This window comes from Chiloscyllium plagiosum, unplaced genomic scaffold, assembly GCF_037043375.1.
Source record: "Chiloscyllium plagiosum isolate Xiang-an unplaced genomic scaffold, Cpla_swu_hap1 HiC_scaffold_4, whole genome shotgun sequence".
NCBI classification, from domain to species: domain Eukaryota; kingdom Metazoa; phylum Chordata; class Chondrichthyes; order Orectolobiformes; family Hemiscylliidae; genus Chiloscyllium; species Chiloscyllium plagiosum.
In genome coordinates this window covers 129,144,610-129,169,544 of record NW_028270142.1, presented here as the reverse complement: position 1 = coordinate 129,169,544, position 24,935 = coordinate 129,144,610, and the positions used below count along the sequence as shown (strand labels likewise).

Genomic DNA, 24,935 nt, shown 5'->3' with positions numbered 1-24,935 from the left:
ATAGAGATTCTGTGCCTATATACAGCTCCTTCAGTCCAACTCGTTCATGCCGATCAGATATCCTAAATAAATCTCGCCCCATTTGGCCAATATCCCTCTAAACCCTTCCTATTCATATACCATTCAGATGCCTTTAAATATTACAATAGTACCAGCTTCCTCCACTTCCTCTGGCAGCTCATTCCATACATGCACCACCCACTGTGTGAATAGGTTGCCCCTTGGTCTCTTTTATATCTTTCCCCGCTCACCATAAACCTATGTCCTCAAGTTCTGAACTCCTCCACCCCAGGGAAAAGACTGTCTATTTACCCTATCCATGCCCCTCATGATTTTATAAACCTTAGCTTCGGACACTGCATCCTGCCTGTGTTCCCGATGAAGGGCTTTTGCCCGAAACGCGATTTTCCTGCTCCTCAGATGCTGCCTGACCTGCTGTGCTTTTCCAGCACCACTCTAAGCTCGACCCATCACTAACAGGAATCCATCTTATTTTTACTTCTGGAAATTCTGAATATATACAGGGATTTGAGAAAGTTGCATATTTACTTTCTTGTTAAGAAAAGGATTTCTGACAATGAAGAAAACAGAAAGTTGGATTCAGACCATTGTCACATCTCAGTAATTCTACTGAGGTTAATCAATTCGTGTTTTCCCCTTAACTCTGGCAATTTTTTGTGCTGATGAAGCTGAGAGATATCGGTGGTTTGGGCGTTTGCATCTCAAATACTTGGTAAAGTAAGGTCACTTGTGTTATTTCAACCTCTCATTATCAGCATCATAGAGCCATAGAGATGTACAGCACGGAAATAGATCCTTTGGTCCAACTTGTCCATGCCAACCAGATATCTTAGATTAACCTAGGCCCATTTGTCAGCATTTGGCCATTTCCCTCTAAACCCTTCCTATTCATATACCTATCCAGATACCTTTTAAATGTTGTAATTGTACCAGCCTTCACCACTTCCTCTGGCAGCTCATTCCATACACACACCACCCTCTGCGTGAAAAAGATGCCCCTTAGGTCCCTTTCAAATCTTTCCCCTCTCACCTTAAACCTACGCCCTCTTCTTTTGGACTCCTGTATCTTGGGGATAGGACCTTGTTTTTCACCCTATCCATGTCTCTCATGATTTTATAAACCTCTCTAAGGTCACCCCTCAGCCTCCAGTGAAAATAGCCCCAGCCTATTCAGCCTTTCCCTATAGCTCAAACCCTCCAGCCTGGCAACATTCTTGTAATTTTTTTTCTGAACCCTTTGAAGTTTAAAAAAATCTTTCCTCTAATGAGGAGACCAGAATTGAACGTAGTATTCCAAAACTAGCCTTACCAATGCCCTGTGAAGCTGCAATATGACCTCCCACCTCTGATATAGGCAAACAGTTCCAAATGAGCATTTCATTCCTTCACTATAAATAGTATTGAGGTGGTAATACTGCTTAATTTTACATTTAATGGAAATAAGTTTAGCTTTGATGGACAATATGAAAAGGAGAGGCAGAGATTTGTGCACCCAGATTCCATTGAAAAAAAGAATTAGGTGGGTTGTATAAGGTTGGGGAAAATCAATACTGTCCTTTTCACACCAGTGATCAAAGAGCAAGTTACCCCTAATTGTTCAAGAACCCATTGATAGACAATTATACCTTGCAATGGAAATAAATTCAGATATGTAATAAATAAATGCAGATTAATATGTCATCAGTATGCTTTGGAGAAATTGTGAACACGTATGCCCATGGTCTAAATATCCTTTATTGTCACTTATTGCAAATTGGTTTGTAACCAAACTGTTTTATTTTCAATTTTTGAGGGAGTAAATTACCAATTGTTTCAAACTCCTGTAAATACATGTCTGACCAATTGTTTTGCGTTGCCTTCCAACTGTTCCCCCTTTTTCTCACCAGCTTTAGCCCCACATGTGTATTGGAGGGCGTGAGTGATTTCCGTTGTAATTCCTGTCTGATTGGCTATGAAGGACAGTACTGTGAGAGGTCGGTTTCTTTATTAAACAGAACACTGTCATTATTGCTTCTTTCCCATGTGGCTTGGAACCCTATGCAGCCTTTGTGTGGCGGATTTATCTGTTATATAAATCAACACTAATCTTATTGTAATTTTACACTTCTTAATGCATGACATTTTCATTGTTTGCCGTCTCGCCATATAATTTAATGGCTGAATCTCATTCATTGTACCCAGAGCAATCAAATCTTATGCTGTTCATGTAAAGTGTAATGAGGATTGCGCTATACAGAGGAACAGTTAGCATGATCTTGTGAAATAAATTCATCCTTTCTCAGACGTGTGTCATCCCACTTGAGAGTTTTGTACACAGAATCAGAGCACTAACGTTAAACACTGATTTATTTTCTGTTTCTTCCTGTCTTGTGCCTTTAGATGTGCTCCTGGTTACTATGGTAGCCCACGCGTACCAGGCGGTAGATGTCAAAGGTGTGAATGTAACCCGAATGGTTCTGTGCACATCAACTGTCATCCTTTAATGGGCCATTGTGTTTGCAAACCAGGTGTAACGGGTCGACTCTGTAATCAATGTGAAGCTAAGCATGTGCTGGTGGAAAGTGAATGCATATGTATGTATATTTACATTTTTTTATACTTCCAAAAAGTCTTAAACAGATAACATAGGATGAAGTTTTCTGTAGATTCTCCTGTTTCCTTCAGAATAGGTTTTGGTAATGTGTCCCTGATTCGTTGTGAAGGAAATTTATTTCTGGCTTCCAAGTCTTCGTTTCCTGATTTCTTTTTTCTCTTTACTCATTCGTAGGATGTGATGTTGTTGGCAAGGCCAGCATTTGTTGGCCATCCCTCATAGTCCATGAGCTGAGTGGCTGGCTGGGCTATTTCAGAGGGCATCTAAGAGACAAGCACATGGCCTGGGGCCTGGAATCATGTGTGTGCTAAACCAAATAAAGGATCGCACGATACCCACTTGAAAGGACATTAATGAACAAGCTGGGTGTTTACAGCAACTGACAATGGATATCATGGTCATGATTATTGAGACTAGCTTCCAATTCCACCAACAGCCATTGTAGAATTTCGACCAGTGGCCCCAGAGCATTAGGCCAGGCCTCTGGATTACTAGTCCGATGAAATGCACCATCTCTCTGATATCCCTGAGATAGAATCATGTGCAAACAGGCCATTTGGCCCATTGAGTCCACACCGACCCTCCAAACAGCATCCCACCCTGACCCTATAACTCTGCATTTCTAATGGCTAACCCACTTAACCTGTACATGCCAGCACACTATGGGCAATTTAGCGTGGCTAATCCACCTAACCTGCACATCTTCGGATTATGGGAGGAAACCCGCGCAGACACTGGGAGAATGTGCAAACTCCACACAGACAGTCGCCCGAGGCTGGAATCGAACCCAGACCCTGGTACTGTGAGGCAGCAGTGTTAACCTCTGAGCCACTGTACCGATGAGCTCTCCCAAGTGAAATCAAATCAAATAACCAGACTGAGAGAAAACATTTGTGAAGCTCTAAGAAAAGCATGGTGGTGTTGAACTAATCCGGCAATGATTAATTGACAACTGGAAGAGTTCTTCTGAAGTGCCAGCACAGACACAATGGGTCAAATGGCTCTGACTGTGTTGTAACATTAGGAGTCATTTGCAATCCCAACCAACAGACTTGAAATGTAATTGTCACTGAGTAGTCTGATTATGATCGAACACTGTGTGACATGTGGTATCATACAAAAATTTGCTTACCTTGCTCAGTAACTGGCAAGTCTTCACCAGCTGTGTGTAGTAAAATTCATTACTTCCAGCTTTTGAGTCTCACTGCTGCTCGGAGTTAAAATTCCACAGAGCAATGTTTATAGCACCTTGGTTAATGAATTTATACAAAGTTCTTCACTTTAACAGGGCTGTCATCTTGTTCAGAGCAAGCACATCACCAATTTTGTTTAAAAAGTAAACAAATGTTATTCAGGTGCCAAGGCATTACAAATTATCGCACAGCAGATTTTCAATTTGCCTGTGCTTCAGGGAAGACACTCTGTAACATTAGTGTTGAACATCATGTTTCATGACCAACTGGACATGATCTGCCATTCTTTATGGTTTGCTTTGAATGCACTCACTGGGAAAAGAGGTTGCAGAGAAAATGCTGGGATGAGATTACTGATATCAAGAGACATATTAAAGGCATGATATTAAAAATCGCAAGTGCCTTGTTCTAAAGTGTTTTGTGCACACACATGTTTGTGCACGAGAGTGAGACACTTGCATGTACAGACATTCAGGCTAGACACGTGGTGTTGTAGCTTTTCTCTCTGTTGTTACAGATAGCCTTTGGCAAGGTTCTGTTTGGTAGACTAATTAGTAAAGTTAGATCACATGGGATTCAGGATGAGCGTGCCATTTGGATGCAAAGTTAGCTTGATGGTAGGAGACAGAGAGTAGTGGTAGATGGTTGTTTTTCAGACTGGAGGCCTGTGACCAGTGGTGTTGCTCAGGGATTGGTACTGGATCCATTTTTGTTTGTCATTTATATAAATACTTAGGATGAGAATACAGAAGGCATGGAAAGTAAGTTTGCGGATGACACCAAAGTTGGTGGTACAGTGGACAGTGAAGAAGGTTTCCTAAGATTATAAAGAAATTATTGATTAGTTGAGTCAATAGGCTGAGGAGTAGCAAATGGAGTTTAATTTGGATAAATGCGAGTTATTACATTTTGGTAAAACAAACAAGGGCAGGACTTACATAATTTAAGGTAGGGCCCTGGGTAGTGTTAGGAGAAAGTGAGGACTGCAGATGCTGGAGATCAGAGTCAACAGTGTGGTGCTGGAAAAGCACAGCCAGTCAGGCGGCATCCGAGGAGCAAGAGAATTGATGAAGGGCTCATGCCAGAAACGTCAATTCTCCTGCTCCTTGGATACTGCCTGACCTGCTGTGCTTTCCCAGTGCCACATTCTCAACTGTGGATAGTGTTGTAGAACAGAGACACCTAGAGGTGCAGGTAGATTATTCTTTGAAATTTGTGTCACAAGTAGACAGGGTGGTTAAGAAGGAGTATAGCATGCTTGCCTTCCTTGCTCAGACCTTTGAGTGTAGGGGTTGGGACGTCATATTGAGCTTGTACAGGACATTGGTGAGGCCTCTTCTGGAGTACTGTGTACAGTTCTGGTCACCTTGCTATAGGAAGGATATTATTAAATTGTAGAATGTTCAGAAAAGATTTGTCAGGATGTTCCCAGGAATAGATGGTTTGAGTTATAAAAATAGGCTGGATAGGCTGAAACTTTTTTCACTGGAGGGTAGGAGATTGACAGGTGACCTTATAGCGGTTTATAAAATCATGATGGGCATAGATAAGGTGAATGGCAAGGGTCTTTTATCTAGAGTGGGGGAATTCAAAACCCAGATATAGTTAAGGTGAGAAGAGAACGTTTTAAAAGGGAAATGTGGGGCAACGTTTTTTCCACACAGATTACTTCCTGTGTAGAATGTGCTTCCTGTCAGAGGAAGTGGTGGATGCAGGTACAGTTGCAACACTTAAAAGACATTTGGATAAATACATAAATAGGAAAAGTTTGGAAGGACATGAGCCAAAAGTAGGCAAGTGAAACTAGTTTAGTTTGGAACTGTGGTAGGCGTGGACTGGTTGGACCGAAGGGTCTACTTTCATGCTGTATGACTCTAATAGACTTGGAGCAACTGCAATTGCACCCTCTAGGCAGGAGAATCTTTGTCAGAAGCAATAGCTTAGAAATTATTTTAGACAACCTTGATTTTAATGCACGAACACCATGTTACTTTGTCTACTATTCTTAAGTTGCCAATCTGTGCTGATAAATGAAGCAGCCCTGAGTTGTTCTTGTTTCTCGAAGTTCCGTTTCAATTCAGTCAGAAATCCCATGAAGGTCAACTTAATTTTAGTCAATGTTTTATAACAGGCAATATCAGATTAAATCCTCAATAATTTTAACTTCGACCGAAGAGAGAATGAAAATTGAAACATATACTCACAACACGCAATTGGCCAATATCAGAATTACCATCACTTCTTTATTTTCAGAAGCTATCTGTAGCTAGCTATGTGAGTCTGATGTTGGTGGATTTCTACATATTAAGTTTATCAGGGACAGTGCAGGACAGTGATGTTGAAGTCGAAGATAAGCCAATATCTCATTGAATGGGCGTACAGACAGGAAGGGCTGAATGTCCTCCACCTGTTCCCATTTTTTTATTAGATTAGATTACTTACAGTGTGGAAACAGGCCCTTCGGCCCAACAAGTCCACACCGACCCGCCGAAGCGTAAACCACCCATACCCCTACATTTACCCCTTTACCTAACACTACGGGCAATTTAGCATGGCCAATTCACCTGACTTGCACATCTTTTGGACTGTGGGAGGAAACCGGAGCCCCCGGAGGAAACCCACGCAGACACGGGGAGAACGTGCAAACTCCACACAGTCAGTCGCCTGAGTCGGGAATTGAACCCGGGTCTCTGGCGCTGCGAGGCAGCAGTGCTAACCACTGTGCCACCGTGCCGCCATTTCTCACATTCCTCTGTTGTTCCCCACTCAGCTCTCCCACTGAGGAACAGTGCTTGTGAGAGGTACATCTCCCAACCTCATGGATGTCCCAAATGTTCCTAAAATTCACACTTGGCATTCCACAGTAAGATGAGGATGCAGTTTTACACATGGGAATTTTAAAAGAAATTTTTACCACAGTTTACAAACTAAGCTGTAAAATCTCACTGTGGATGCTGGAAATCTGAAACAAGGACAGAGTGTGCTGGTGAAGCATCTGTAGCGAAAGAAGCAGAGTAAATGTTTCAAACCAAATATCAGTGTCCTTTAAGAGTCACACTGGACATTTCTCTCTCCATGGAGGCTGTCAGAGCTGCTAAATTTCTCTCGCAAATTTTGTATTTCTGACAAATCTCACCTTTTACTCTCCCATATTTTTCCATTCAAGTAACGAAATCATCAGATGGCTGTGACGGATTTTTGAATTTTCTGACAATCCTTGCTTTTCTGTTCCTGACATTTCTCTCACTTTCTCCCCCAGCTTGTGATGATGATTGCACAGGACTCCTGCTATCTGATCTTAGCAACTTGGAAACCATTTTGATGTCATTAAACGTGACAGGCTTTGATCCAGCTCCCTATAATCTCTTTACTGACATAGAAAACAGGACAGAACAATACAAGGTGAGGCGCTTTAGTATGCTTCCATATTGGTGACTCGGGTGAGATAAACTGTCAACACATTTAACACAGAGATCAGAATGGGTTACAGAGTTAGCTCGTTCAGGTTTTTGCCCATTAATGACAGCTTTCAGTCTTTCCAAAGAGACCAGGACAGAACTCACCAGTCGGTTTACAAGCGAGTGTGGGGTACTGTAAATGACCATGATTTGCCTTAGCACTGGGATCCTGACCTCCCCACATCTCCATCCTGTTCCAGTGTGGTGAGTGTAACCTCAGTTAGCCCACCTATTCCTGCCTAAATCAGGTCCTGTTGATGAGGGCTATTTGACCACCCACCCAGTTTGTTGGCAGGAGTCCGAGGTCAGTGGGAAAACCCAGGATGGTGGGGAGGGGGGGGAAGGAATGTGAGAGAGAGAGAGACACACCCTCCTTTCAGCATCATTTGTCCCCCCAGTCCCTCCCCAGCAACAAGCCATGAATTCAGGCCAATCCCTGTGGATGCTCCTTCTCCACTTTCCTCTCCATCCACACCAATCCCACTCAGCTTCTCTCCTCAGCCTGAGATGTGATAGACACACACAGATGTAGCCCACCTTGCCCATACACAGACATATACACACAGACACGTATACACCCACATACAGACCCATATATAGACACACATACATACACAGAACCAACACACTGACACACACATGCAGATGCATACGCACAGGCATGCACTCACAGACACGCACACAGGCACTTACACAGACATGCGCAAACACACACAGATGCACAGACATGCACAAGCAGACACACAGTCACGTAGACATGCATGCAAACACACGTAGACAGATACACAGATGTGCCCATCCAGACATGCATGGAGACACAAACATACAGGCATATACACACTCGCAGACACAGATGGGCACAGACACACACATCCATTCGAGGCCTTGTAGTTCCAGACATGACCACTGCTGTTTCTGGGTCTGGGAGCTATTGGCCAATCAAACGGTCAGCAGCCATTGGTGGAGGTTCCATCACTGAGCAATGGTCACTCCTTGGAGCATTAAACCAGTGTGGGGCAGCCAGCACTGGTGAAGATGTGGAATGGGAAACCATGTGAAAACTCCCAGCCCAGGTGAGAAATGTAAATGTTGGCTTTTGTTTTGGGATACTGACCGCTGGCAGCTTGCAGGGGCTAGCTTGCTGTCACCTGGGCCTTAAAGAGAAGGCTTTTAGACTCAGTAAGATGTGATTCAGTGCTACCCAAATGTTGCCTTGCTGTGAGTCAATTTTGAGATGAAAAGTGTGACCCCTGCCCCCCTCAGTGAGCTGGTGGAGGGGAGGGAGGTTGGTGTTGGTTGGAAGAGGTGAAGAAATATGGGATTGTGGAAGTTATTGCGGGGTGTATAGCCATTGCTGTCTCATAACCACAAAATTTCATCATGTGACCTCCCATGGGGTCCCGACCCTAACCTTGGGGTCCCGACTCTAACCTTGGGGTCCCGACCCTAACCTTGGGAAGCCCTGGTGGAGTTTATTTCTTGATGACAAACCGCTACAAGTTACAAGATAAAACATGGTTACAAAGATGGTGAGGAGATCTATGGGTATTCGTGTCCTTTTTTATCCCAACCTATGCATCATCAGATTGGGTGGAACTAAACGCAGTCGCTAACAGGAACTCTTTCAGAACTATTACCTTGTGCAAATATGGAAACTTTGGGTGAGATAGTCCCTAAGGCAGTAATGCTGTCATTTTATGGCTTTTAATAAGGTATTGATGTCAGTGTCAATTTTGTCACAGTTGCTGCCACATTAAATGAAACATTTGTGGCCAGAGTGACTGACTGATTGATAATGGAGCATGGCATGCTTTATATGGTGAAACATAATGGAGGTGTATAACATGGCTGTAACATCACGTATATTGTAAAGGATCTGGTTTGTGACCACCTGTAAACAGTAGTCGACTCTCACCCTGACTAAATTTAAGGTTATTGAGGTGAAGGGAATCTTTATTAATGATGTAAAAGAAATATTTATGAGTAAATAAACCTAAAACCAGCAACAGTTGTTTGCTAAGAATTGTAGACCCCCAACACTTGCTATGGAATTGCAATATATCTGTAACTGATACAGAGTTCCTGGTTTATCCCTTAATGATGATCAAGAATCTGAAACTGATAGATTTTTACGTGTTTCTGTAACTAGTTTATTCTCTGCGATGGGATGTGGCTATCGCTGGCAATTTATTGCCCTCCCCTATTTTTGGTCTTGTACTGAGTAGCTTATAAAAGGCAGAGATGAGTAAACTATGTAGCTGCGGGCCTGGGGTTACATCTCGTCTATGCCAGGTACAAAGGGCAGATTTCCTTCTGGAAACGGATGCATTTTTAAACAACTATCAGTAGTCTAGCTGTCAGTTACAAATTCCTTTTTAATGGGGTTTAAATCCTGCCAATAACCACAGTGGGATTTGAACTGACCTGAAACACTAGCCCAGTGACAATACCACTTCACCACCATCTTCCCCCAACATGTAGCAGTAACAAGGCTGAACATTTCTGCGATATCTCCTCACTTATAAAGTGAACTTCGCTGACTATTTTATATTAGGTCAGTCAGACTGAAAGGATTTTCAGAAGATCTAGCAATAGTCAGAATTTCTTCATGTAAATCAAAGTCTAGTAACTGAAAGTGGAAGCAGAAGATCTGAAATAAAGCACAGAACATGCCAGAGGAACTCTGCAACTTAGATTCTCTACAGTGTGGAAACAGGCCCTTCGGCCCAACAAGTCCACACCGACTCTCCGAAGAGCAACCCACCCAGACCCATTCCCCTACATTCACCCCGACGAATGCACCTAACACTACGGGCAATTTAGCATGGCCAATTCACCTGACCTGCACATCTTTGGACTGCGGGAGGAAACCTGAGCACCCGGAGGAAACCCACACAGACACAGGGAGAACGTGCAAACTCCACACAGATAGTTGCCCAAGGTTGGAATTGAACCCAGGTCCCTGACGCTGTGAGGCAGCAGTGCTAGCCACCATGCCACCCTGGAAGTTTCTGTGAATAGCGAAACAGTTAACATTTTGAGTCCAAAGACTATTTTTCACTGTTCTCCTTTGCCCTCGAAATGATGACTTTCTCGCTCCTCCATCACCAGCAGACTTGCTGAGTTTCTCCTGCACTTCCTGATTTTATTGCAGTGATTGGATGCTGAATTGAATGCATGGTCATTTTTTGCATAATGAGATTAGAAAGTATTCCCCTTATTGCTTTCAGTGTAATTTTGTTAGTATTTCAGTGATCAGTTTACCAATTGTAATTGCTGTAAAACATGATCTGTAAAGAGAAAGGAATGAAAGAAAGAATACAGTCTTTGCTCTGGAAAATTTTCACTCACAACTGTAGTGCAGAGGGGATGGTAAATCCTACCGATAGATCAGACCATATGTTGTTAGTCTGTGAGAGTTTGTGTAAAATGAAGACAGATGTTCTCTGGGACTAACAACAGGAGCAGCAATTTTCACTCGAAATACATGTCTTAAATGCTGAGATCAGTGTAATGTGGAACAGCTGGAGCTCTTGTGTGCTAGAATGTTGAATACAAACAGTGTGAAGAGTTCTCAGCAAGAGATTTGCTAACGAAGCCTCATCTTGTCCTCAATGTGCTTGAACTTTCAACTTTTTACTAAGATAATTGAACGCAACTTGGCGTAACATTTACAACTGCCAGGAGTTTGTTTTGCCCGCAGCAAGATTTTCCTCCCCACACGTTTTGGAAATGTAGAGTGGGTGTGAACTTTGTCTCCGAATCGATTCGATGCACCTGACTTAGAATCCCTCAGTTACAAGTGTTTAATTAGAATAATTGATTACCAGTTCGGAGCACATGACTGGAAATCAGCTTGAACACTTCTGGCAACCTGCGTGGTGGCTCAGTGGTTAGCACTGCTGCCTTGCAATGCCAGGGACCTGGGTTTGATTCCAACCTCGGGCGACTGTCTGTGTGGAGTTTGCACATTCTCCCAGTGTCTGCATGGGTTTCCTCCCACAGTCCAAAGATGTGCAGCTTAGGTGAGTTGGCCATGCTAAATTGCCCATAGTGATAGGTGCATTAGTAAGGAAATGGGTCTGAGTGGATTACTCTTTGGAGGGCCTGTTTCTGCACTGTAGGGAATCTAATCCAATCTTCGCTGCTGTTCTGCAATGCTACTATCCTATGGAGGAAGCTTTCCACTATTACTGAAACCTGTGCTCCTTTTTAGACTTCAATACAATCTGTGCGGTCATGGTGCTCCAGACATTAGCTGTCTGAACAGAGGGGCAATAATAACGCAACTCTACAGCTCACTGGTGGACTCCCTGTTTCTGAGTCAAAGTATTTCCTCTCCACTCTCTACAAGACACAAGTCAGGAGTGTAATGGAAAGTTTCCCACTAACCTGGATGAGAGCAACAACACTCAAGAAGCTTGGCACTATCCTGGGCAAACCAGCCTGCTTGATTGTCACCACATCCACAAGCATCCACTCTCTCCACCACCGACACTCAGTAGCAGTGCTTTGTGCTATCTACAAGATGCTCTGCAGTAACTCACCAATGCTCCTCAAACAGCACTTTCCAAACACACAATGTCTCTAAACCAAGAAGGACAAAGGCAGTAGGTACATGGAAACATCCCCATCGCCTGTAAGCTCTCCTCCAAGCCACTCATCATCCTGATTGGGAAATTAATCGCCGTTCCTTCAGTGTTGCTGGGTCAAAATCCTGGTGCTCCCTTTCTAACCACTTTGTAGATTTACCTGCAGCACATGGACTGCAGTGGTTTAAGAAGGCAAATGACATCAGGTTATTGTGTAAGAGACTTATTTGAAATCACAAGCTTTCAGAGCACTGCTCCTTCGTCCGGCGAATGAAAGAGAAGCACACAGGCACAGAATTTACAGGTAGAGAGAGATCAAGGGCAGAGAGATCAAAAGATCATATAAATAGTGTAAACGGAGTGTCAAATAATAAGTCTCTGCAGGTGATCAAGAGCGTCAGACAGTGTGAGTAAAGTGTCAACAGCTGAATAACAAGCGAAAAGATGATCAATAATCCGATTAAATGAGGCAGACAGATACACAAAAAAATGACTGGAATAATGTTAGGTATAAGAGTCGCATGCTGAGGGTCTAACCAAAGGAATAAGAAATCCAAAACTGTACAAACTAATTATGGTAGCAATTTATCAAGGTGATGGTGTCAAAACAGGAAAGTAAGGAAGATTTTACAACGACAGAACAGTTTGATGAGGTCACATGTGGCATAACATGAACCCACGATCATGGTTGAGACCATCTTCATGTTTGCAGAACTTAGTTAGTCGTTTCTGCTCAGCGATTGTGTGTTGTTGTGTACCGTGAAGACCATCTTGGAGGATGCTTACTGGAAGATCGGAAGCTGAATGTCCTTGACCCCTGAAGAGTTCCCCGACTGGGAGGGAACATTCCTGTCTGGCGATTGTTGCGCAGTGTCCATTCATCCGTTGCCGTAGCATCTGCATGGTCTCGCCAATGTACTACGCCTCGGGGCATCCTTTCCTGCAGCACATGGGATGGACAGCATTGGCCGAGTCACATGAGTATCTGCCATGTATGTGATGGGTAGTGTTCCCACACGTGATGTATCCATGTCGATGATCTGATTTGTCTGTAATGGTGTCCATGCCAGGGTTGTGTGGTGTTGTGTGGTTGATGTTATCCTGAAGGCTGGGCAGTTTGCTGCAAATGATGGTCTGCTTAAGATGTGGTGGTTGTTTGAAGGCAAGAAGGGTAGGTGTAGGGATGATCTTGGCAAGATGCTCATTGTCATCGATGAAATGCTGAAGGCTGTGAAGAACATGGCATAGTTCTCTGTCCGGAGCTGAAAATGTGTTGCTGGAAAAGCGCAGCAGGTCAGGCAGCATCCAAGGAATAGGAGAATCGACGTTTCGGGCATAAGCCCTTCTTCAGGAATGAGGAAAGTGTGTCCAGCAGGCTAAGATAAAAGGTAGGGAGGAGGGACTTGGGGGAGGGGCATTGGAAATTCGATAGGTGGAGGGAGGTCAAGGTGAGGGTGATAGGCCGGAGTGGGGTGGGGGCGGAGAGGTCAGGAAGAAGATTGCAGGTTAGGAAGGCGGTGCTGAGTTCGAGGGATTTGACTGAGACAAGGTGGGGAGAGGGGAAATGAGGAAACTGGAGAAATCTGAGTTCATCCCTTGTGTTTGGAGGGTTCCTAGGCAGAAGATGAGGCGTTCTTCCTCTAACCGTCATGTTGCTATGGTCTGGCAATGGAGGAGTCCAAGGACCTGCATGTCCTTGGTGGAGTGGGAGGGGGAGTTGAAGTGTTGAGCCATGGGGTGGTTAGGTTGGTTGGTCCGGGTGTCCCAGAGGTGTTCTCTGAAACGTTCCGCAAGTAGGCGGCCTGTCTCCCCAATATAGAGGAGGCCACATCGGGTGCAGCGGATACAATAGATGATATGTGTGGAGGTGCAGGTGAATTTGTGGCGGATATGGAAGTATCCCTTGGGGCCTCGGAGGGAAGTAAGGGGGGGGAGGTGTGGGCGCAAGCTTTGCATTTCTTGCGGTTGCAGGGGAAGGTGCCGGGAGTGGAGGTTGGGTTGCTGGGGGGTGTGGACCTGACGAGGGAGTCACGGAGGGAGTGGTCTTTTCGGAACGCTGATAGGGGAGGGGAGGGAAATATATCCCTGGTGGTGGGGTCCGTTTGGAGGTGGCGGAAATGACGGCGGATGATACGCTGTACATGGAGGTTGGTGGGGTGGTAGGTGAGGACCAGTGGGGTTCTGTCCTGGTGGCGGTTGGAGGGGCGGGGCTCAAGGGTGGAAGAGCGGGAAGTGGAAGAGATGCGGTGGAGGGCATCATCGACCACGTCTGGGGGGAAATTGCGGTCCTTGAAGAAGGAGGCCATCTGGGTTGTACGGATTTGGAACTGGTCCTCCTGGGAGCAGATGCGGCGGAGATGAAGGAATTGGGAATATGGGATGGCGTTTTTACAGGGGGCAGGGTGGGAGGAGGTGTAGTCTAGGTAGCTGTGGGAGTCGGTCAGTTTATAGTAAATGTCCGTGTTAATTCGGTCGCCCGAGATAGAAATGGAAAGGTCTAGGAAGGGGAGGGAGGAGTCTGAGACGGTCCAGGTGAATTTGAGGTCGAGGTGGAAGGTGTTGGTAAAGTGGATGAACTGTTCAACCTCCTCGTGGGAGCACGAGGCAGCGCCGATACAGTCATCGATGTAGCGGAGGAAAAGGTGGGGGGTGGTGCCAGTGTAGCTGCGGAAGATGGACTGTTCCACATATCCTACGAAGAGGCAGGCATAGCTGGGGCCCATGCGGGTGCCCATGGCTACTCCTTTGGTTTGGAGGAAGTGGGAGGATTGGAAAGCGAAGATGTTCAGGGTGAGGACCAGTTCAGTCAGTCGAAGGAGGGTCTCAGTGGAAGGGTACTGGTTGGTACGGCGGGAAAGAAAGAAGCGGAGGGCTTTGAGTCCTTCGTGATGGGGGATGGAGATGTACAAGGACTGGATGTCCATGGTGAAGATAAGGCATTGGGGACTGGGGAAGCAAAATCATGGAGGAGGTGGAGGGCGTGGGTGGTGTCCCGAACGTAGGTGGGGAGTTCTTGGACTAAGGGGGACAGGACCGTGTCAAGGTATGCAGAGATGAGTTCGGTGGGGCAGGAGCAGGCTGAGACAATGGGTCGGCCGGGGCAGTCAGGTTTGTCGATTTTGGGCAGGAGTTGTGGGACTATGAGGTTGGAGGCGGTGGATGGGAGATCCCCTGAGGTGATGAGGTTATGGATGGTCTGGGAGATAGTTCTCTGATAGTTCTCTGTCCACCCAGTCCAACACCGGCACCTCCACTGGAGGAGGGGAGGTGACTGTAGGATTCAAAACGAACTTTCCTTTGTTGTACCTGCCCTGTTGATTGCCATGTGGTATGTTCCAGAATGAACACACAGAAATCAAAGTACATGTTAATCATGGTGAGATCAGCCATTGACTGAGAGTGCATGGATTCTGGATTAGAGTGGTGCTGGAAAAGCACAGCAATTCAGGCAGCATCCGAGGAGCAGTAAAATTGACATTTCGGATAAAAGCCCTTCATCAGGAATAGAGGCAGAGTGCTTGCAGGGTGGGGAGATAACTGAGAGGAGGGTGAGGGTAGGGAGAAAGTTGCATAGAGTACAATAGATGAATGGGGGTGGGGATGGAGGTGATAGAACAGGGAGGAGAGTGGAGTGAATCGGTGGAAAAGAAGATAGGCAGGTCGGACAAGTCATGGGGACAGTGCTGAGCTGGAAGTTTGGAACTAGGGTGAGGTGGGGGAAGGGGAAATGAGGAAACTGTTGAAGTCCACATTGATACCCTGGGGTTGAAGTGTTCCGAGGCGGAAGATGAGGCGTTCTTCCTCCAGGCGTCTGGTGGTGAGGGAGCGGCGGTGAAGGAGGCCCAGGACCTCCATGTCCTCGGCAGAGTGGGAGGGAGAGTTGAAATGTTGGGCCACAGGGCGGTGTGGTTGATTGGTTTGGGTGTCCCGAAACATTCCCTAAAGCGTTCTGCTAGAAGGCTCCCACATCGGGAGCAACGGATACAATAAATGATATTGGTGGATGTGCAGGTAAAACTTTGGATGTGGAAGGTTCCTTTAGGGCCTTGGAGGTAAGGGAGGAGATGTGGGCGCAGGAGTTGTAATTCCTGGGGTGGCAGGTGAAGGTGCCAGGACAGGAGGGTCAGTTGTAGGGGGGCGTGGACCTGACCAGGTAGTCACGGAGGGAATGGTCTTTGCGGAAAGGGGTGGGGAGGGAAATATGTCCCTGGTGATGGGGTCCATTTGCAGTTGGTGGAAATGTCGGTGGATGATTTGGTTTATGCAAAGGTTGGTAGGGTGGAAGGTGAGCACCATGGGGTTCTGTCCTTGTTACGGTTCGAGGGGTGGGGTCTGAGGGCGGAGGTGCGGGACGTGGACGAGATGCGTTGGAGGGCGTCTTTTAACCACGTGGGAAGGGAAATTGCGGTCTCTAAAGAAGGAGGCCAACTGGTGTGTTCTATGGTGGAACTGGTCCTCCTGGGAGCAGATACGGTGGAGGCAAAGGAATTGGGAATATGGGATGGCATTTTTGTAGGAGGTAGGGTTGAAAGAGGTTTAACCCAGGTAGCTGTGGGAGTCAGTGGGTTTGTAAATATGTCGGTGTCAAGTCGGTCGTCATTAATGGAGATGGAGAGGTCCAGGAAGGGGAGGGAGGTGTCAGACATGGTCCAGGTAAATTTAAGGATTCTGGATCAGTGGTGCTGGAAGAGCACAGCAGTTCAGGCAGCATCCAAGGAGCTTCGAAATCGACGTTTCGGGCAAAAGCCCTTCATCAGGAATAAAGGCAGTGAGCCTGAAGAGTGGAGAGATAAGCTAGGGGAGGGTGGGGGTGGGGAGAGAGTAGCATAGAGTACAATGGGTGAGTGGGGGAGGAGATGAAGGTGATAGGTCAGGGAGGAGAGGGTGGAGTGGATAGGTGGAAAAGGAGCTAGGCAGGTCAGACAAGTCCGGACAAGTCATGGGGACAGTGCTGAGCTGGAAGTTTAGAACTAGGGTGAGGTGGGGGAAGGGGAAATGAGGAAACTGTTTAAGTCCACATTGATGCCCTGGGGTTGAAGTGTTCCGAGGCGGAAGATGAGGTGTTCTTCCTCCAGGCGTCTGGTGGTGAGAGAGCGGCGGGGAAGGAGGCCCAGGGCCTCCATGTCCTCGGCAGAGTGGGAGGGGGAGTTGAAATGTTGGGCCACGGGGCGATGTGGTTGATTGGTGCGGGTGTCTCGGAGATGTTCCCTAAAGCGCTCTGCTAGGCGGCGCCCAGTCTCCCCAATGTAGAGGAGACCGCATCGGGAGCAACAGATACAATAAATGATATTAGTGGATGTGCAGGTAAAACTTTGATGGATGTGGAAGGCTCCTTTAGGGCCTTGGATAGAGGTGAGGGAGGAGGTGTGGGCACAGGTTTTACAGTTCCTGCGGTGGCAGGGGAAAGTGCCAGGATGGGAGGGTGGGTCGTGGGGGGGTGTGGACCTGACCAGGTAGTCACAGAGGGAACAGTCTTTGTGGAAGGCGGAAAGGGGTGGGGAGGGAAATATATTCCTGGGGGTGGGGTCTTTTTGGAGGTGGCGGAAATGTCGCCGGATGATTTGGTTTATGCGAAGGTTTGTAGGGTGGAAGGTGAGCACCAGGGGCGTTCTGTCCTTGTTACGGTTGGAGGGGTGGGGTCTGAGGGCAGAGGTGCGGGATGTGGATGAGATGCGTTGGAGGGCATCTTTAACCACGTGGGAAGGGAAATTGCGGTCTCTAAAGAAGGAGGCCATCTGGTGTGTTCTATGGTGGAACTGGTCCTCCTGGGAGCAGATACGGCGGAGGCGGAGGAATTGGGAATACGGTATGCCATTTTTGCAAGAGATAGGGTGGGAAGAGGTGTAATCCAGGTAGCTGTGGGAGTCGGTGGGTTTGTAAAAAATGTCAATGTCAAGTCAGTCGTCACTAATGGAGATGGAGAGGTCCAGGAAGGGGAGGGAGGTGTCAGAGATGGTCCAGGTAAATTTAAGGTCAGGGTGGAATGTGTTGGTGAAGTTGGTCAGGGTGGAATGTGTTGGTGAAGTTAATGAATTGCTCAACCTCCTCGCGGGAGCACAATGCAGTCATCAACGTAGCGGAGGAAGAGGTGGGGAGTGGTGCCACTATAATTGCGGAAGATGGACTGTTTTACGTAGCCAACAAAGAGACAGGCATAGCTGGGGCCCATTCGGTGCCCATGGCTACCCCTTTGGTCAGGAGGAAGTGGGAGGATTCGAAGGAGAAATTGTTAAGGGTGAGGACCAGTTCGGCCAAATGAATGAGAGTGTCGGTGGAAGGGTACTGTTGGGGACGTTGGGAGAGGAAAAAACGGAGGGCTTGGAGGCCCTGGTCATGGCGGATGGAGGTGTAGAGGGACTGGATATCCATGGTGAAGATGGGGCATTGGGGGCCGGGGAAACGGAAGTCTTGGAGGAGGTGGAGGGCGTGGGTGGTGTCTCGAACGTATGTGGGGAGTTCCTGGACTAGGGGGGATAGGACAGTGTCGAGGTAGGTAGAGATGAGTTCAGTGGGGCAGGAGCATGTTGAGACAATGGGTCGGCCAGGGTGGTCAGGCTTGTGGATCTTGGGAAGGAGGTAGAACCGGGCAGTGCGGGGTTCCCAAACTATGAGGTTGGAAGCTGTGGGTGGGAGATCTCCTGAGGTGATGAGGGTCTGTATGGTCTGGGAGATGATGGTTTGGTGATGGGAGGTGGGGTCATGGTCGAGGGGGCAGGAGGAAGAGGTGTCCTCGAGTTGGCGTCTGGCTTCAGCGGTGTAGAGGTCAGTGCGCCAGACTACCACTGCGCCCCCTTTGTCCGCTGGCTTGATGGTGAGGTCGGGATTGGAGCAGAGGGATTGGAGGGCTGCGCATTTGAGGGTGAGCGGTTGGAGTGGGGGAGGCGAATAGACAGGTTGAGGCGGTTAATGTCCCAGCGGCAGTTGGAAATGAAGAGGTCGAGGGTGGGTAATAGGCCAGGATGGGGTGTCCAGGTAGATGGAGTGTGTTGGAGGCGGGTGAAGGGGTCCTCGGAAGGTGGGTGGGAGTCCTGATTGTAAAAGTAAGCTCGGAGGCGGAAGTGGAGGAAGAAGTGTTCGACGTCACGGCGTGTATTAAATTCATTGATGGGTGGGCGGAGGGAGATGAAGGTGAGTCCTTTGCTGAGGACTGATTGTTCGTCCTCGGACCTTCATCCCCCTCCGCCCACCCATCAATGAATTTAATACACGCCGTGACGTCGAACACTTCTTCCGCCGCCTCCGAGCTTACTTTTACAATCAGGACTCCCGCCCACCTTCCGAGGACACCCCCTTGAGATTGCATGGTACTTAAGCAGTTATTTCGACCCATAAGATTGAGAACAACAGGTTACATAACTGGTTTAAGGAACTCTTTGTTGTTCATTTCCTTCTCTATCTCTTGACTAACTGCCGGTCTGCAGAGAGAACAGAACCCTGTAATTGCATTCTGTTCCACAGATGGGCTTACTATAGTAAATGACAAGAAGTAAGGCTTTATTTAGTGAGTAAGCCTCGGTGACTTTGACAAGGATGATTTTATTTATTGCTTTTCTCACAGACTACTCTGTCGACAGAAAGGAACACAAGTGCTCTCGTTGTAAAGGTGGAAGAACAGGTGGCAGGCTTGACCTTGGGGATCAGCCACTTACAGCAGAAGGTAAAATAAATCCTTGTCTAATTCTTAGTTCGAGTGGAAATGCTTAATTGGGCTGGTGACTTTCTGACCAGAGGTGGAAAGGCCCAGGCAGTTTAGAGGTGTGTATAGTAAATGCCATTTAAACATTGCTTGCTTAATATTGTTTCACTTTCAAGCTGTGAATAAGGTAGTGATAATCTATTTGTTTAGTTTGTAGATTTCAGTTTAACACTATTTGCTCCAGCCCTCCTGTAATGTGCCAACTGTTTCAGAGAGGTGTAATAACATCTCCAAACAGGGTAATTAGAAAATATCAAGGACCATTCTTTTGCTCCCACTCTATGATCCCTTGAACTTCCCAGACGTTCCTTTCCAGGCCTGATATCCCATGCTCTGCCCCAGCTACCATTCCGAGCTTGCACTGAAGTCCTTAACTCCAGCTAGTGGCAACAGTTTGTCAGTGCAGGGAGTTCCGCAACTTAATGGAGCATAGTCTAATGAAACATAGAACATAGAAAAATACAGCGCAGTACAGGCCCTTTGGCCCTCAATGTTGCGCCGATCCAAGCCCACCTAACCTACACTAGCCCACTATCCTCCATATGGTAAAAACAATAACTACAGATGCTGGAAACCAGATTCTGGATCAATGGTGCTGGAAGAGCACAGCAATTCAGGCAGCATCCGAGGAGCTTCAGCAAAATCGACGTTTCGGGCAAAAGCCCTTCATCAGGAATAAAGGCAGAGAGCCTGAAGCGTGGAGAGATAAGCTAGGGGAGGGTGGGGGTGGGGAGAGAGTAGCATAGAGACCCTCCATATGCCTATCCAATGACCGTTTATATGCCCATAAAGAGGGAGAGTCCACCACTGCTACTGGCAGGGCATTCCATGAACTCACGACTCGCTGAGTAAAGAATGTACCCCTAACACCTGTCCTATACCTACCACCCCTTAATTTAAAGCTATGCCCCCTCGTAATAGCTGACTCCATACGTGGAAAAAAGTTCTTATGGTCAACCCTATCTAAACCCCTAATCATATTGTACACCTCTATCAAGTCACTCCAAAACCTTCTTTTCTCTAATGAAAACAGCCCCAAGTGCCTCAGCCTTTCCTCATACGATCTTCCTACCATACCAGGCAACATCCTGGTAAACCTCCTCTGCACCCGTTCCAGTGCCTCCACATCCTTCCTATAGTATGGTGACCAAAACTGCACACAATACTCCAGATGCGGCTGCACCAGAGTCTTATACAACTGCAACATGACCTCAGGACTCCGGAACTCAATTCCTCTACCAATAAAAGCCAGTACGCCATATGCCTTCTTCACCGCACTATTTACCTGGGTGGCAACTTTCAGAGATCTGTGTACATGGACACCAAGATCCCTCTGCTCATCCACACTACCAAGTATCCGACCATTAGCCCAGTACCCCGTCTTTTTGTTATTCTTACCAAAGTGAATCACCTCACACTTACCTACATTGAACTCCATTTGCCACCTTTCTGCCCAGCTCTGCAACTTATCTATATCCCGCTATAACCTGACACATCCTTTCTCACTGTCAACAACTCCACCGACTTTTGTATCATCCGCAAACTTGCTCACCCAACCTTCTCGCCCCTCCTCCAGGTCATTTATAAAAATGACAAACAGCAATGGTCCCAAAACAGATCCTTGCGGAACACCACTAGTAACTGCACTCCAAGATGAACCTTTACCATCAACTACTACCCTCTGTCTTCTTCCAGCCAGCCAATTCCTAATCCAAACCTCCAACTCACCCTCAATGCCATACCTCCGTATTTTTTGCAGTAGCCTACCATGGGGAATCGTATCAAATGCCTTACTAAAATCCATATACACCACATCTACCGCTTTACCCTCGTCTACCTCCTTAGTCACCTTCTCAAAGAATTCAATAAGGTTTGTGAGGCACGACCTGCCCTTCACAAAACCATGCTGACTATCCTTGATCACATTATTCCTATCCAGATGTTCATAAATCCTATCCCTTACAATTCTCTCTAAAACTTTGCCCACAACAGAAGTGAGACTCACCGGCCTATAGTTACTAGGGTTATCCCTACTCCCCTTCTTGAACAAGGGAACCACATTTGCTATCCTCCAGTCTACTGGCACTATTCCTGTAGACAACGAGGACATAAAAATCAAGGCCAATGGCTCTGCAATCTCCTCCCTTGCTTCCCAGAGAATCCTAGGATAAATGCCATCAGGCCCAGGGGACTTATCTATTTTCACCCTTTCCAGAATTTCCAACACCTCTTCCCTACATTCCTCAAAGCCGTCCATTCTAATTAATTGTGACTCAATATTCACATCGGCAACAATGTCCTGTTCCTGAGTGAATACTGACGAAAAGTATTCATTCAGTGTCTCCCCAATCTCTTCAGCCTCCACACGCAACTTCCCACTACTATCCTTGACTGGACCTATTCCTACCCTAGTCATTCTTTTATTCCTGACATACCTATAGAAAGCCTTAGGGTTTTCCCTAATCCTACCAACTAAGGACTTTTCATGTCCCGTCCTTGCTGCTCTTAGCTCTCTCTTCAGATCCTTCCTGGCTACCTTATAACTCTCAATTGCCCCAATTGAACTTTCACGTCTCATCTTTACATAGGCCGCCCTCTTCCATTTAACAAGGGATTCCAATTCCTTATTAAACCACGGCTCCCTCACACGACCCTTTCCTCCCTGCCTGACGGGTACATACTTATCAAGGACACTCAATAGTTGCTCCTTGAACCAGCTCCACATATCAATTACGCCCTTGCCTTGAAGCCTACTTTTCCATGCCACACATCCTAAGTCATGCCTCACCGCATCATAATTTCCCTGCCCCCAGCTATAATTCTTGCCCTGCAGTGCACACTTATCCCTTTCCATCACTAGAGTAAAAGTCACCGAATTGTGGTCACTGTCCCCAAAGTGCTCACCTACCTCCAATTCTAACACCTGGCCTGGTTCGTTACCCAGAACCAAATCCAGTATGGCCTCACCTCTTGTTGGCCTGTCTACATATTGTGTCAAGAAACCATCCTGCACACATTGGACAAACACCGACCCATATAATGAACTCGAGCTATAGCTTTCCCAGTCAATATCTGGAAGGTTAAAGTCCCCATAACAACCACCCTATTTCACTCTTCTCCTGAATCATCCTCGCAATCCTTTCTTCTACATCTCTAGGACTATTAGGAGGCCTGTAAAAAACTCCTAACAGGGTGACCTCACCTTTCCTATTCCTAATCTCAGCCCAAACTACCTCAAATGGCGAGTCTTCATCCATCGTCCTTTCCACCGCTGTAATACTATCTTTGACAAGCAATGCCACACCTCCCCCTCTTTTACCCCCACCTCTGACCCGACTAAAACATTTAAACCCTGGAACCTGCAACAGCCAATCCTGTCCCTGTTCTACCCATGTCTCTGTAATAGCCACAACATCGAAATCCCAGGTACCAACCCACGCTGCAGGTTCACTCAGCTTATTTCGTATACTTCTTGCATTGAAGTATACACACTTCAAGCCACTTTCCTGTTTACAGGCACCCTCCTTTGAGATTGATGCCATGTTCCTAACCTCCCTACACTCCAGGTCCTGCACCCTAAAGCGACAGTCTGGGTTCCCATGCCCCTGCAGAGTTAGTTTAAACCCCCCCCCAAGAGCACTGGCAAACCTCCCCCCAAGGATACTGGTGCCCCTCAGGTTCAGGTGTAGACCATCCTGTTTATAGAGGTCCCATCTTCCCAGAAAGAACCCCAGTTATCCAGATACCGGAATCCCTCCCTCCTGCACCATCCCTGTAGCCACGCATTTAACTGTTCTCTCTCCCTATTCCTCGACTCTCTCTCACGTGGCACAGGCAACAAACCAGAGACAACAACTCTGTTTGTTCTAACTCTGAGCTTCCAACCTAGCTCCCTGAAAGCCTGCCTAACATCCTCAGCCCTCTTCCTACCTATGTCGTTGGTGCCAATGTGGACCACAACTTCGGGCTGCTCCCCCTCCCCTTAAGGACCCAGAAAACACGATCAGAGACGTCACGTACCCTTGCACCTGGGAGGCAACATACCAAACGTGAGTCTCTCTCGCCCCCACAGAACCGCTATCTGTGCCCCGAACTATCGAGTCCCCAATTACTATTGCTCTGCTCTTCTCCACCCTTCCCTTCTGAGCAACGGGGACAGGCTCCGTGCCAGAGGCCTGAACCCCATTGCTTACCCCTGGTAAGTCGTCCCCCCCACAAGTATCCAAAACGGTATACTTGTTCTTGAGGGGAACGGCCGCAGGGGGTCCCTGCACTGGCTGCTTCCTCCCAGTCCCCCTCACTGTCACCCATCTGTCTGCAATCTTTGGAGTTACTACTTCCCTAAAGCTCCGATCTATGACCCCCTCTGCCTCCCGAATGATCCTAAGTTCATCCAACTCCAGCTCCAGTTCCCTAACACGGTCTTGGAGGAGCTGGAGATGGGTGCACTTCCTGCAAGTGTAATCAGCAGGGACGTCTCACCTCAAACATGTTGCAAGAGGAACATTGCACTGCCTTCACTGCCATCCCTCTAAAAGTAACCTTTTAAAAAAAAAACTAGGTCTAAAGAATGGAACAAGCAAAATGCAGTACTTACCTACTTACCACAACGGGTCTTATTATTAGGTTAGAGGAGGAGGGCGGGTAGAAGGCACTACCTCTGTAGTGCCTCGGGTTCCTCTCCTCCGCACTTTTATAGGGAAAAAAAAACCTACCCAGGTAAGCTTGCGCTACACCAGCTTCCGGCTGCCCCTCTGGTCGTCGTCACTTTCCCCTGCTGCTCCCGCTCTTTCTGTGAAGAGAAAAAAAAAACACCGCTGCCCGCTACCGGTAAGTAATTTTAAAACAAACTGTCTCACCTTAGCTGTAGTCTTCCGGGTTCGTTTAAACTCAGCTGCTGCTCGCACTCAAAAGAAATCATGGGGTGAGTGAAATATCAACATGTAATTTTCATTTAGGAGTAGAGGGCTCTTGAGGTACACTGGTAGCATCCCTACTTCTGAACTAGGAGACATAGGTTCAAATCCTATCTTCTTAAGGTGGCATGGTGGCTCAGTAGCTAGCAGAGCTGCCTCACAGCATCAGGGACCTGGGTTCGATTCCACCCTTGGGCGACCATCTGTGTGGAGTTTGCAAGTTCTCCCTGTGTCTGCATGGGTTTCCTCCCACGGTCCAGAAATGTGCAGATTAAGTGGATTGGCCATGGGAAATATAGGGTTAAAGGGATGGTGTGGATGTGGGTGGGATCTTCTTCAGAGGGTTGGTGTGTACTCAGTGGGCTGAATGGCCTGCTTCCACACTATAGGGATTCTCTGATTCTAAGAAGTGTGTATGATATCCCAAGTTGATTAGGAACAATTTTTATTTTGGAATCTGCACGAT

The 24,935-nt window shown here is 47.0% G+C and overlaps 1 protein-coding gene across 2 annotated transcripts in view; it reads left to right on the top strand.

Annotated features, from left to right (window-relative positions):
• lama1 (laminin, alpha 1) overlaps positions 1–24,935 on the top strand; it is a 305,305-nt gene that overhangs the window by 194,320 nt on the left and 86,050 nt on the right. For both annotated transcript variants that reach the window (XM_087986673.1, XM_087986674.1), the window contains 4 exons: positions 1,908–1,994; positions 2,401–2,594; positions 7,067–7,209; positions 19,416–19,514. In XM_087986673.1, the coding sequence (XP_087842799.1) occupies positions 1,908–1,994; positions 2,401–2,594; positions 7,067–7,209; positions 19,416–19,514 (523 nt within the window). The remainder of the gene's footprint in view (positions 1–1,907; positions 1,995–2,400; positions 2,595–7,066; positions 7,210–19,415; positions 19,515–24,935) is intronic.